The sequence below is a fragment of the Thunnus maccoyii genome, chromosome 11 (assembly GCF_910596095.1).
Source record: "Thunnus maccoyii chromosome 11, fThuMac1.1, whole genome shotgun sequence".
In the NCBI taxonomy this organism is placed as follows: Eukaryota; Metazoa; Chordata; class Actinopteri; order Scombriformes; family Scombridae; genus Thunnus; species Thunnus maccoyii.
The window spans coordinates 13133432-13148144 of NC_056543.1; the positions used below are offsets into that span (position 1 = coordinate 13133432).

Sequence of the window (14713 nt, forward strand, 5' to 3'; positions counted from 1 at the left end):
CTGATCATGCAAACATAAAAGGCAAAGCATTTAATGTTACATTGATGTGTTATATCAGTCTGAGATAGTGGAGAAGTGGAGAAAATGAACACTGATCTATATGAAAATGATGCTGAATTCTATTGATTGAGCATCCTGTCCAACACAGCTAAGGAAGGCGTCATGCTGATCCTTTCATGCTTCAAATCCTGTCCTCTCTGCTCTACTAGCTTAGTTTAATATTTTCTCCATGTTGGCTTTTTTTTTTGGATCAGGTCCAGTGTCTCTGTGTCTTTTTCTGCCCACAAATGCCGGGTCTGTGCCATGTCAATGCCACAGGCGGACTGGAGGACTAGCTGGCAAAGCCAATGGTTTTAATGGACAACATTAGGCTACAGTGGGCAGGTAAGCAGCACAGTCCCTGGTGGATGGCCCAATTACTGAGAGCTGGCTGGGTAGCTCAAGTACTGCAGCGAGCAGTTTCACACTTCACTTTTCCATAAATAAAGAACAGCTGATGTAAATTAGGAGGCAGTGTGGAAAGGTATCCAGCAGAGAACTTTGCACTGTTGAGTCACAACCTTGTGTTTCGAACTTTATAAGAGCTAAGAAAAATAGTCTGATCTTGATGGGGAGGTTTTATGAAGTGTTTACTTGTATAAACCATTGCAAAACTTGTAAAATGTATCATACTGTATATCACAATGTGACACTACATAGGTTGTATTTGATTTGTGCAAAAGACAAAACATCCTTGAAATGAAACACCACTGGTGTGCTCATACTGTGTTTGGGTCAAACTGTGTAAATATAGCACCAATACAACACTGGGTTAACTTTACCCAGTAGCAATCTGTTATTTTGACCCAGTGTTACACACAAGCTTTAAATGTTAAATGGACTGCACTTATATAATGCCTTCCTAGTCTTCCGACCACTCAAAGCGCTTTTACACTACAAGCCACATTCACCCATTCACACACACACTCACACACCGATGGCGGCAAGCTACCACACAGGGTGCTGGTGTAGCCTTCGGGAGCAATTTGGGGTTCAGTATCTTGCCCAAGGACACTTCGATATCTGGACTGGAGGAGCCAGAAATTAAACCAATCTTCTGATTAGTGGACGACCTGCTCAACCTCCTGAGCCACAGCCGCCCCAGCTAAAAACTGTCTCAAATTCATTGTTTCTGGTGCAAAACAATGTGCATGACTTAAAAAAAAAAAAAGAAAAAGAAAAAACTAAAACTGGGTCAAAACAACCCCTTCTCTTGAGTGGCTTTCTAGTTAACTTTAACCCAGTACTGTGTTGGTGCTATATTGACCCAAACAGGGTAAAAATTTAACCTAGTGATTTATATTCTATTATCTATCTATTCATTTGAAAAACCTACATTTTTATATTACAAAATGTAGGTAGAGTGTTTCCAGACAACAACAATGGTGTGTGTGTGTGTGTGGGTGTGTGTGTGTAATTGACTGTGCTTTTGCTTGTGTCTGTGTATTCTAGTTTGGGTATATGAACACTCAATGGCGTATACTAAAACTGCCTCGATGTACATATCCATACATTCTCTCTCTCTCTCTTTCTCTCTCTATCCCTCCATAGAATTATCTTTCAGGACGGCACCCACAGACTGCCTGAAGCAGAGGGTCCTTCGGGACTTCCACTGGTTAGATATAAATAGAACATGAGCTGGCCAACTCATAAATATATGGAGCTCCAGTAGAATGATGACTTCTTCTGTCTGGCCTACAGCCCTCGCAGGCTACACAAACACCCCAAAATAACTACAAGCTTAACAACAGACCCAAAGGCAGTCTCATCCAGCCTTACCTCATGTAAATTTGCATTGAGAGCAGTTTGAGGAGTATTCAGACAACAGTGATACTGGCTGTCTACAGGCAACACATCCTCAGAATGAAATGACCACATAGGTTGATTGTACGTGCACTCCAGTATGACCCATAAGAACATAATATGCCACTTTCCAAAACTGTTACAAATCAGTGTTAAAAAGTAATTATGTTTTATGGTGTAGTAATGCTGTGGTTACAGTCTGGTTAGATTTAAGCACAAAAATCACTTGGTTAGGGTTAGGGAAAGATCATGGTTTGGGTTAAAATGATCACTTTACATGTGGTTAGTACTTCCTTAAAGTTATGCAACCTTCATTGTCGTGGCAACAGTGAATACCACCCGACTCGCATTTGAAGCAATCAGTGGTCTCCTGCAGCTAAGTCCACATTCTGCCACTTTTTGCCATCTAACTATCAATCCATTCACCCAACCCAGCTCCTCCTAAGAGGGAAGTAACCTTATACTGACGTCATCCTAACTGCATCACTTCCCCCTAGATGTTGTCTGTCACTTAAATGTAACTATAGGTCATTTTTGCCGGCCTGAATTTTAAACCTACTGTATACTGTTGTTTTCATGTGAGAAAAGGCTGCTACAGGTGTGTACGTTGCTGCTTCTTTTAATCAAACTAGCGTGAAAGTTGGTTTTGGTTATGGTGGTAATAGGTCTACATATGATAGAACTACCTTGAATAAAAGATCCATCTGATTTGTTAAGACATAAAAAGTGGAATAAATTAAGAACCTAGCATGGCTCTTAAAACATTTGTCATCATGACTGATTTGGTTTATGATATGGATTTTTATTTTGCCATAAAGGTTTGGTGTGGATATATTTGGGTACGGTGAAACAACGAAGTTGCTTATAGCAACACAAGCAAGGGTTTCTGCTGTGGTGGAAGATTGATGAAACATTTTGGTATGCAATAGAACTGTTTTTCTAAGGCCGTTGTGGTTCAAAAAGCAAAGAAGCCTGATTTCCAAACAAAAACAAAACCTTTTTAATTTGAAAGCTCCCTGCATACCCATTCCGGTAAATAGCAAGTCTTGTTAAAAGACAAACAACAGCATTTGAGAAATGAACACAGACTTGTGAAAATTGATTTCAGTCAGTATTTCAGTGCGGATTGCACATTGTCATTTAGTGGTGTAAACAAAGTGCTGGGCTCTCACCAGATGAGGGGATGATATGCTGTGAAATGGAAAACTATCCATAGCAGAGGCAACCTGACAGGCATGACAAGGTTTTCAACACATCTCCACACTTCACTAAGATCAAACATTCAACAACGTAATAGGAGCAAAGCAAATCTTCGAATGTGGTTGATTAGATCGGATACAGACTGTAAGTGTTTTAAAATGAGAGCTTAGTGAAGGGAATTCATGGCAATAAGATGTGATTCAGTGTTGAATGGGTAATTAAACACTGGGTCAGGTACTGCTGCTGTTGCTGCACTGTTGAGTATAAGCATGCTATAGTACTGGCCACACCTCAATCAGTAATACCACAACAGGTGTTTTCCATCCGTTATCAAATGCAAAACACATGTCACTGCAGTGTTGGTGCCTGAGGAAAGTAACTGGCTGGCCATTATGTTTTTATATTATGATTTTATACAATTATTCTCAATTGGAAAGTGGCCCATATTCAAACAATTAACCTGCTTTGTCATTGTGCATGCGGTAAAAATAGAGTTTGAGGCTAGATATTGTGTAAACTGTTTGGTCATATGGTCAGTATTCACCGGGTTTTACCAGCCTACTGTCTGTTTAACTTGTGACCATCAGTGTGGATACTCAAGCAAAGCATTTAAAAAGACTGATTTCAGAAAAATAAGTGAATAAATGTGAATGCTTCTTGTTGGTGACATCATTTAATTTACATAATGTAAAAAAAAGGACCAGACGAATATATACTGGGTTGAACATATGATAATATAATTAATAATTAAATTTTTTAATTTAATTTAATTGATAATTAATTGTTTGTGTTTTCAACAGTTGCCGTCACCACAACAACCACAACACATTCAGCTGAAAGTCACCACTTTAACACGGGCACTGGTTACACTGAAAACACTGGCTAGTATGCTAACCTTGACCCTGTATTTATTATTGTAGCCATGATGACAAAGGTTGTCTAACTTTAAAGAAGTAGTAACCTCCACCCACACCACATGTTTATTTAACCTTAATAAAGTGACCATTTTAACCCAAACCATGATCTTTCCCTAAACCCTACAAATGATTTTTGTGCCTAAACCTAACCAGAACTTAACCACACCATTTTTCACAGTGATTTGTAACAGTTTTGGAAAGCACAGACAAATAATTTTTTCCTGCCGATTCCTGCATAGCCCCTGATTAGAAAATGCTCCTGTGTGTCGTTCTGGAGTACATGGTCAAATGACGTATTTGGTCATTTAATTGGAGGACTTGCTGGTTTTCCAAAACTGTAAATGTCATTGGTGTTGCATTTGAATACTTATCTCTAACAAGTTCGATAGATAGATAGAATGATGGTATGATGGTAGACTATCAGTCTGAAATCTTACCGGTGAACAATTCAAGTCTTACAAATTAAAGGGCTAAATACATTGTACATGGTCCATGCACTCCAGAACAACATATACAAGCATTTTCTGATCTGACACCCCTATCAGGAGTAATCACCGAGATGACATCATTTGCTTGTGCTTTCAAAAGCCATTAAAAATTGCCAGTAAAAAAATAAATAGATAATATGATGTGACAATGATATATTTAGGTTTGGTAATTTTCAGACACAACAACAACTTCATAGTTTTAGGGAAACATTTGATTTGGGTTAAAATTAGTAAATGGTTAAGATAAGGGTTAAGGTCAATCGTCATCATGTTAACAATAACAACCAAATGATTAAGGCTAGGAAATGATCATGGTCATGTTTTAAAAAAAACAATGTCTGCAGTTTTGTTGACCAACCCATCCATACCAACCTCCTCCCTACATGAACTTTGCCGCTCTATAATAACATCACCCGATTTCCTCTTTTGCTGCAGTCTTATTTACTACCACTGTTAGAGGTCCTCTGTCACTTGAATATAAATATATGCTGTTTTAGTGCACTTATCTAAACAACTGACCCCGTCTTTTCTCTTGGGAGGACCGTCTCCAACCATAATTTAAGTAAGTATATGCTATTTGTAGTATTTGTAGTGGCTAAAAATGCAAAACCACCAGCACGAAAGCTAAATTACACTAAGGACATTGTATCTTTGCATGGTGATTTATGACTTTGATAGGAGTTATTGTCTCAAGAGTAGTGAAGGAAGTTTACTTGGTGGCCTTAAAGCTCAGATACATCTCCACAGTCATCTTGATACTGAATTCCTATGAGGAAGCCAAGTTTTTACAAAATTAACTTCAGCCTAAAGTAATGTCAGTCTTTCTAGGTAGATGACCTTTGTGGAAAGACCTTTTAATTCCTATAGCAGCATGTGCACCACTTAACAGTAATACAATAGACACTTTCAAATGGATGAAACTACATTTTATAGGACTAATATCGCTATATATGTACAACAATGTACATATATGAAAAAAATAGAAGAAAACGCATCTGCAGTGTTAAGAATTATATTGAATAGTTTATTTTATGGAGTAGTGGTTTCAAAATAAGCCTGAAAGCATGCATAGTAAAACTGAGTGTGAATACACACAAAGCTCTTGCTCCTGCATAATAAGTATTCACATGCACACAATGGCTTGCAAGTCAAAGGTGCAGAGTTAACATTTTTGTGGCTGCTCTGGATCGGCTGATTGATTGATTTTCCTTGACAGCACACTGCTGGTGAATATCTCCTTCATCTAAAGCAGTGATAGTGATCTCGGGACTCTGCGGATGGTGTTGGAGAGAGCAAAAGTTGTTTTGATGTTGAATTCATGTCTAGATCCTTTTGAGTCTGGCAATCTCTAAGTGCAGTCCCAACAGTTTTTCTGCGTTTCTGAATGTGTGTTTCTGAATGACTTCAAACTTTCAAACATCCAGCGATGTCTCAGTGAGATGCATTTGACCAACAAAAAAACATTCACATGTTGTGCTTTCATTTGACTCATTCATTTCCTTAGGATGGATTGCCTCTCTGATTTGTCTCGCCTGAATCTCTCTGTCAGGAAAAACAATCTGAACAATGTCAGAAGTGGGGAACAAAGACATCATCTTCCAATTTTCTTGGTTTAAGCAATCTTCTGTTTAGGAAAATTCTACAAGGGCTCAAGAAATCAGGTTAGTAAATGAGATTTGTGAATTTTCATTATCATGAATATTGGTACTGCCGGCTTCACAAGAGAGGAAAATGGAAAAAATGAATAAAAATTAAGGGAAGAGATATATTGATGGGGAAAACAAGCTTGTTCAAAGTTGGCAGTGAGTGAGGAGAGCTTTATTATTTGTCTGCAACCCCAGTCGGGTTGATGTGACGGATTGTCTGATATGTAGCTGTGAGAGGAGACAGACAGGCGAGAAGCAAAAGGTGATTGGTTTTTATTGTTCCTCTAACAGATAAAAACTATCCTAACTTTGTCTGTGAAATCCCCAATTATTGGAGTTCTGTTTGTCTTTGTTCGAAAGCATCAAACAACACTAAACCACCTCTGTGTAGTGGTGTTAGGCTTTGTCCTTAGCCTACATACATACAGTGTACTGTTGCAATAATATTTCTTGTCATGGTCAGGGGATGGCTGTAGAAAGGTCACCGCTCCAAGTGATACAGACACCTGCATTCATGCCGCTGCTCGAGTTAGAGTCTCAATTCATGCAACCCCAACATAGAATTGTCACGAAAAACTAAGTGTGTGAAGCCACCGAGTCTGACGTTAATTTGGTACAGTAATAATGAAATCAATACAGTGAGAAAGTGGCATCAAGTGGCAAGGTGTGAAACTTTTATGGCACACCTCATAATAATGAGACATTTTTCTTCGTTATCTGAGTTATTATCAGATGTCCACACTGAACTGCACCTCTCTGTGAAAGATAACCGCCGCAATTGTGCTGCTGAGGTCCCAGACCAGTCAATATGAAAGACTAAAGTACAATAGCGAGCAGACATCAGTTCAATCATTCAATCTGTGGCGGAGAAAAACACAGAGTGAGGCTGTTATGTAGCAGCTGTCTAGGAGAACAGGGAGTAGCATCGCTCTTATTGAACTGAGAGAACAATAAAATATAACCTGGAGGGGGGGCAGATCTTGCTGTGTCCCCGCACAATCAATAAGACTATTTTAAACCTCCCTGATGCTGCAGCTGTGTGTGTCTCTCTCTCTCTGCGTATGTGTGTGTGTGTGTGTGTGGAGCCAGGAGGAACACACACACACACACACACAAATCGTGTGACCACACTCTTGCACAATCCCAGACACACACGCGAGACATGTGGACCGCACACTTTTGCAAAAGTAGCACACATGTAGGCGTGTTGTCCTGTGCACATGTCCACATGCACACACACACACACACACACACAGTACACACAATGTACCTCTGCCCCCACATACAGACACACAGGCACACAGCAAACAACACGTGTGGTCATGTGCATTTAAGCACTTACACAACATAAAGTGCACACACAAGTATATTTAGACACACTCACTCTCGCTACATAAATTCATCTTTGGCAGCTCAGACCCTTTTTTCTGTATGTGGCAAAAGTTCTACTGCAACCCATCCAGCATAAAACAGACTTGTAAACCTACACACACTCAGACACTCTCAAAGAGATACACACACATCCTCACTCTGTCACCCACTTAATGATTTAATCTTGTTGCTCCCTCTGTCTACTGTGTGTTTGTGTCTGTGTGTAATGTAGAATGTGTGATTAAAGCAGCCTTAGGGTTGTCACTCCCGCAGCCGATTTCCATAAAAAGTGTTTTACATTTTATTATCGTTTTCAGTGTTTGGATGTCAACGGAGAGCTGGGGCTATACACTTTAAATCAGTCTGAATTAAGGCATGGAGCATTTTGGTGCAAACAGAATGCCTAATTTGAAATGATTAAGAGGATGTAATGACAGGAAAATAATTTTAGTAACAGGAATATACAGCTATATATTTGTTATCTAAGTAGAGTTTTGTTAATGTCTTGACACTATATTCTGCATCACATTTGATTTCTCTTTACTAATAAAACAAAGAAGACTGATGTAGACAAAGGCAAAAAAAAAACTGTCATCTAACATTTCAAACTTCTCCGTTTTGGCGCACTAAACGCATGAATGTCGGTGGCGCAGGGCATTTTCTCAATGATGTTTCGCTCCAAATGTCTGAAAGTTATCACATTTTTTGGAGTTAAGGATTTGGTGCGGTCGTGTTACTTTATTGACTCTTACAGTAACTTAAGTGGAGCTTTTATCCTAAATAGTGTCCATAGTGAAAATGTTTAAAAGCACAAGGGAAGAAGTGGAAAAGCATTACAATAGGAAACTAATTATCAGTATTTAGGCTATACAAACTCAGGTTCCTGAGGAGGGGATTATAACACTATGCATTTGTCTCACCTTGGTTGCAGTGGCTGAAGCGAGTGAGGACAATTCCAAGAAAGAGTGAAACGAGCAAAAATCTGTTTCCAAAACTCATGTCTGCTGCAACATCTATCACCGACTTTATCTGAGCCGAGAGGTAACGTGGTCAGAGAAAAGCGCGGCTGGATCCTCCACAAGCACCGATCCACTGGTTCTGGTCCTTACGTTTGGCCCCGGTTGGAAAGATCTACCGGGTGACGGAACAAGACGAGATCCATCCCTTGGTGGCACCGGTGGCGATGGTGCGGAAGGGTCGAAATTTGGATGAAATTAAATATCTAAAGTAGAATTAAAATTTCAGACAAGATGAAAAACACTAAGCTCCCACAAACTTTAAAGATTTCCCATGGACTTCAGTCTCGGTTGTTGCATTATTTCAAAGATATATACTAAAATCTCCTTATCAATCTAGTGCGTCTCCGTTGCACACGGAGTCGTGACAGACTTTAAAAATCCTGTTGTTGGCACAGCAATGTGCCGCGGACTGCCAGTTCCCTGTCTCCAGCCCGGACCGCTGCAGCAGCGAGATGGAGGAGGTGAATAGAGGAATGATTGGGATGCAGCGGAGGAGCAGATGAAGCGGCGGCTACTGTGGGAGACTGTGCGCATCTGTGCAGGATGCTCGGCACTAGAGGGGGTTAGCTGACAAGGCAATGGCATGTGTGTGTGTGCGTGTGTGTGTGGTTGTGTGTGTGTGTTTGTGTGTGCGTGTGTGTATGTGTGTTTTATCTATTGGTTCAAGTGCAGAGCTTCCCAAATTTTTCAATGAAGACTTCTAAATGGTAAAATAGCCGTGCGTCCCTATTTGACATGGTTTTGACCCATGAACCCATTTGAGAGTACATTATGTTGCCTTGTATTATGTAATACAGAGGTTTTAAAAGATTAAGTTTACCATCTTTCAGCTTTCAATTTACCAACTTTCTAGTACATGGTTTGGTGGATTAAATAATGGAAGTGTACTTGTTGGTGATCCCTTTGAATCAATGAAAAGGAAACATTTAAAATATAAGTGAATAGATGCATTCACTCTTGTTTTAATATTAAAATATGAGCCTTATACTTGTGTGTCTATACAAATGCTTCATAGAGAGGACATAGGCTGCATAATGTGGACCTTCTGTGAAACTTTGTATTTGGCCAAGTGGCCTTACCGCCTCTTGTACCACCAGTTATAGGGAAAATACAGCAAAAATAATTTTACGTGATATTTAGCTTAGTTTCATTCAGTAAATTTGAACATGTCTCTTAAGTTGAACAGCAAAGAGTCAAACTGTGATGATAATGTTATCTGGAGACAAATCCTGGAGCTGCTCCACAGAAAGTGAATAATATAACATTTCTAGGACACTATGCCAGCATGGTGATTTACTGAGATATGGGCACCATTTTTGATTCACAGCTTGAAGAATCTCAAACAATATCACAAACTTACTTACATACAATTCAAATTATTTTTCAGGGTGGATTTTCTCTTTCCCTTGAGCTTCATTAAGCATGTCTTTTTGAGAATAGTGTTGATCATCTTATCTCCTGAAAATGGATATTTCATGGATAATAAATATCCAGAAACAGTAATAATGTAGAATATCCATTTTATTTTCAGTATGTCCATACAACAAATTTTGTCTCGGAGGAAGTGTAGCTTGATCTCCATCCACTTACAGTGGAAGAATATGCTTGCCAAGTCGCCAATGTCAGCCAAGATTAGGGAAGGTCTTCCTCTCATCTTCATGGACGTCTCATTGAGTGAGTAAGCAAACCCTCCCCAACCTGACCGGGTTAAACAAAGCAACGATGGCTGCTGAGATGAGACCCAGTCAATCAGGACAAAGGAACAGCTTCCTGTCAGCACAGAGGAGGTAAATACATCAACATCACAACCCGTCACCACCACTTAGCTCACAGCCAATCACCAAGCAGGAGAAGCAAGCAGAGAAGCTGCCAACTGACTACTGACTTTGTGTGGCGCAACGTGCAAACACATTGGAGGACGGAGGGTTGTAGAGTATATATTGACCACAGTGGTCTGTAGGTGTCTATTGTTGCTGGAGGGAGGCTGCACACTCCACAGAAATGGATCAAGCTATTAACGTCATGGTGCAGATGTATTGTAGCTATAAAAAGATAGATAAAAGTTGTGGTGCCTCTCAGCGAAAGAGGTTAAAAAAATTTTAGACTAGCGGTGTGTACTATAGATTTGTCATTGATGGGGATACAGAATTAAATATTCTAAGCACTTTCACAACTGACACTACTTTTTGCCTTTATACCTCAAGAGCAATCCATAACATTACTTTATGCCTTTATACCCATTACTTTACAAGCGGTAGCATGCCAGCAGATGTTTCATTTCTTGTCTGAAATGCTTTATTTTATTCATATATTTATACCACATGTTTTGTGGTAGTTGTATTTTTCTCACTATGTATAGATACTTGCTTTTTCTCTTACCTTCTATTTTTTGTTATGCACCACCACACCAATTCTTTGTATTTGGAAACTTACTTGTGGATAAATCTGATTCTGATTCTTCTGATTCTGATTATTTCCTTGCTATATTCTGTGTATGGTTAGTAAATAGTGAGCCAAAGCCTCTATGATTATTACTGTCCTTCCAATACTTTACCACTACTGTGCCTCTTACAGTGTTACTAATACTACCACTAAGAATAACATGACAAATATAACATACTGCAATGACTTAAATCATCTCACATCCATCTAGAGAGTGAAAGTGGTGATGACTTAGAATTATGACCAAAGGGGCAAACTGATGAGAGGAGGGCCTCTACTGCCACCCCCTGCAATGATTTGGTTTCCTTTGCTGTAATGGTTTTCAATGAGGTGTGACTGTAGTGTATAGGGCCTAACTGTGAGCTATGATTCCCCCTGTCCAGAGAGAACAAGCTCCGTCCATCTGTACTCATCACAAGCAAAGAGCTGAAATGAGACCACATCAGCACAACTGACAGAGACAATGAGACTTTATAACACTAATGTGTTCACTGATGTCCTGTTCACAATGAAGTGCCAGCCCATAGAGACCTGCCCCACACGTGGATTGAATCCAAACTATTAAAAGTACTTAGGGCTAAAGGTAAATTCCAACCCAAAAACCACTTTACACTGTCAACAGTGATTCTGCAGCACACCTTTCTCTTCTTGGTTCATTACAGTTGTTTGGTTGTGTATTCTTACTACATAAAAGTGGACAAATGGATATGACATGATTTCACATTAAGCAGCATGTTAGTTTTTTATTGAGGTGTGTGTGTGTGTCTCATTCTGAATATGATCCAAACAAAGTTAATCTTCAGTAAGCGTTTAAAAGTTGTGGGGCCTTTTTTTGTACCAACATTCATACAGACAGGAATCCATTATAAAGACGGCACAATTATCGATTTCTCCACTTACATTAGCCTCGATAACCCTGAATGCACTGATGTTACAAGATGAGTTTTGAGAAAGGGGCCTTACTTTTCTTCATCACTCCTCTCACAGTTGCTCTTTCCACTTACATGTAAATAATACTGAGAGTCTACAGCCACGTGCGGCTCCGTGAGGCTGTACTTCGGCACAACGGTGTTTGAGTCAAATTTTCAGACTAGATATATGAATTACATATATACAATTTAAAAATATGAATTCAGTAACATTTTAATTCAGCTTATATATACATGTTTTTCCCATTGTAGAGTTTATGTTGCATCTCATCCTCAATAAATATTTTAGACTGAAAGGGTTTGCACTGCAACAGTGAACCCATTTCTCTATTCTTGATTATTGCTTTGGCCCTGAGGGAACACTTCGTTATCTATATAAAGCTTCATTTTTTTGCCCAAGGCGGGGATGACATTGAATATTTTCAAATAGCATAACACAAAACAATGACAGAGGAAAAAACAACCGATCAAAAACAAACCATGATTACAGTGCTTCAAAATTGCCTGCAGCAATTCACAGCCTGCCTTGTCTTCCGATTTGTTTTTCAAAATCAAGCTCAGCTTTTGATTTACATAATGTGTTTGTATGGAGCTCTTTGGCCTGTAAACACAGGCCTCTGAGGGTGGAGCACAGAGGAGAACATTAGCTTACACTTGAATAGGCATGGGTGCCTGCAGTGGTGTGCACAGACTGTCAGAGGCTGGGGCAAAAATAAGAGAAGGACACCTTTGTCACGCACAGGGTTAAAGTAAAGGTTTCATTTTTAATGCCACAAAGGAATCTAGGCAAACAAGACGGACATTAGGGAAAAAAATGAAGCAAAGAAGTGCAGAAATTATTAAAGCTCTCTCTCTCAAAACAAAGAAAAACAAACAAAAACAAGGGGCACTTTAGCAGGTTGTGCAGTGGTCTGTAACAAAAATATATTTCGTGCAACTGATGATGCGCAAATTATTTGGTGTTAAGTAGTGTCAAGCTCCATTTTCTAAAGCTTAGCTTTGACAGAACTCAGGGCTTTTTTGGTTAACTTTAATGGTGGCGTCTGCATGAACAAACACAAGGGGGGACATTGAAACACTGGGCAACCACTGAGCCTCTACCTGGAAGCCACTCACAGTTTTTTTTTTTTTTTGACGTGATCCCTGTGACCAAGTAGGAGGAACTGCTGTTAGGAGACCCTGATCTCTAGTGGTGGACATGGATTTTGTGTCTGATCCATCTATGCATACCCATGTGCCTGATGTGTCATGAAGATTTGAAAACAGGTTGATATGATGGTCAGCATAGTCTTTATTTTCCTCTTACAAAGATGGTGTTATGTAAAGCCTGCTGTTACAGAGAGGGGAGAGATGCAATATTTAAACATAGGGATAACATATGTGTTCAGACAGTCTCTCCTGGAAGGCCTTTATGGTGTTGTACTCAATTGTTCACGTGAAAACTGACAGAAATTATTGTAAACAATTAAAAAAGAGAGCTAGAGAGAGAAGTAAAAACCCCGGCTCCATTCGCATCTCCACATAGGCAGGTGTGAATGTTGGATCGTCAGTTTCAGAAAGTTACAGAAGAGTAAGACACAGCCTCCCCTGATCTGATGTCGGAAAGTTGTAGGGAAAGATGGGTTTCTGAAGCTATTTGACCATCCAACAAGCAGTTGTGACAGGATGTACTGGCACCTTTAAACTAAGTCGTTTCAGCTCTGATCTGAGGTAATCCTGCTGGCACTTCCCTCTCTCCTCAAAATACTACTTTTTAAAAACAAATTTAGATGGGAGACTAGCAAAAATGACACATTGACTTCTGGTGAGACATGGCCACATGTGTCACGAATACAATACTGTACTAATGTTAATTGTGTGGTATCCCAGACCACAAATGGGCAATACAGATTAGAAAAACAGAAACCCGGCTCACCTTCAAATTTCTACTGTATGCAGCACAATATGTCAGACACTACAGTATGCATGTTTTGGTTTCCCTCCCTCTGTGCGTATCACAGCATGTGTGTCAGAATGATTGTATGAGTTTGTATCAATGCATAATTGTGTGCATGTGTCCAAAATTGATAAACTGATAAATAAAGACACAATGACTTCAAAGGCTGATACTGCAGTATGAAGCTGAAAGCTTTCCAAAATGGTTTGATCATCAATGGTGTCATAGCTTTAGCCAGTCGGTGGCTGCATCTCAAATAGACTGAACCTTTATGTTTTGTATTTCATCTTTTTACAGTCAACAATTTCCTGTGAGATGGTTGAAATATAAAATATAATAAGCATTGTTCACACAACATGACTAAATTTATGCCTTGATGACTAAATTGGGTTTTCATACTTGATTTCTTCCACACACAGCTCAAACTCTATCTGCACATTCACATATACTTTGAGGACATGACTACATCGATTATATGTTTTAAATTTCAAATATATTTTTTTAAAATAGTAATTTTGACATTAAAATAATAAATTTCAGTTTTAATTCCAAAACCTTCTCGGAAATACTCAACAGCAACAACAGTTGAATAAAAATGGGATAGTTGGCATGAGCAGTGATAGGAATGAGTCCAAACACAACATCATTCTGTTTAAACCTTAATATATGTCCTACTTGCTAAAATAACTCCTTATGGAAATGAAACTGGTCAAAATGAAATGTTGTTTCCTTTGGTTTCTGTCCATGTTAGTACATGTGGTCCGCACAAAGAATAGAAGTACGAGAGCACAAACTGTCAAACAATTTTTTTTCCAGAATGTCTTGTAGTGTCTGTGTTACCACACACAGACATGCACACACTCACACACACTTGTGCTACATCTCTGAGGTTGCCCACCTCCCTGGCTGCCTAATGGGGCATA

At 39.3% G+C, this 14713-nt stretch overlaps 1 protein-coding gene across 1 annotated transcript in view; it reads right to left on the minus strand.

Moving 5' to 3' along the window:
* LOC121907099 (ephrin type-A receptor 6-like) overlaps window positions 1-9034 on the minus strand; it is a 191604-nt gene extending 182570 nt beyond the window's left edge. Inside the window, exon 1 of the mRNA XM_042426471.1 lies at window positions 8385-9034. Coding sequence (XP_042282405.1) covers window positions 8385-8463 — 79 coding nt within the window. The 5' untranslated portion in view covers window positions 8464-9034. The remainder of the gene's footprint in view (window positions 1-8384) is intronic.
* Window positions 9035-14713: the final 5679 nt, after the last annotated feature.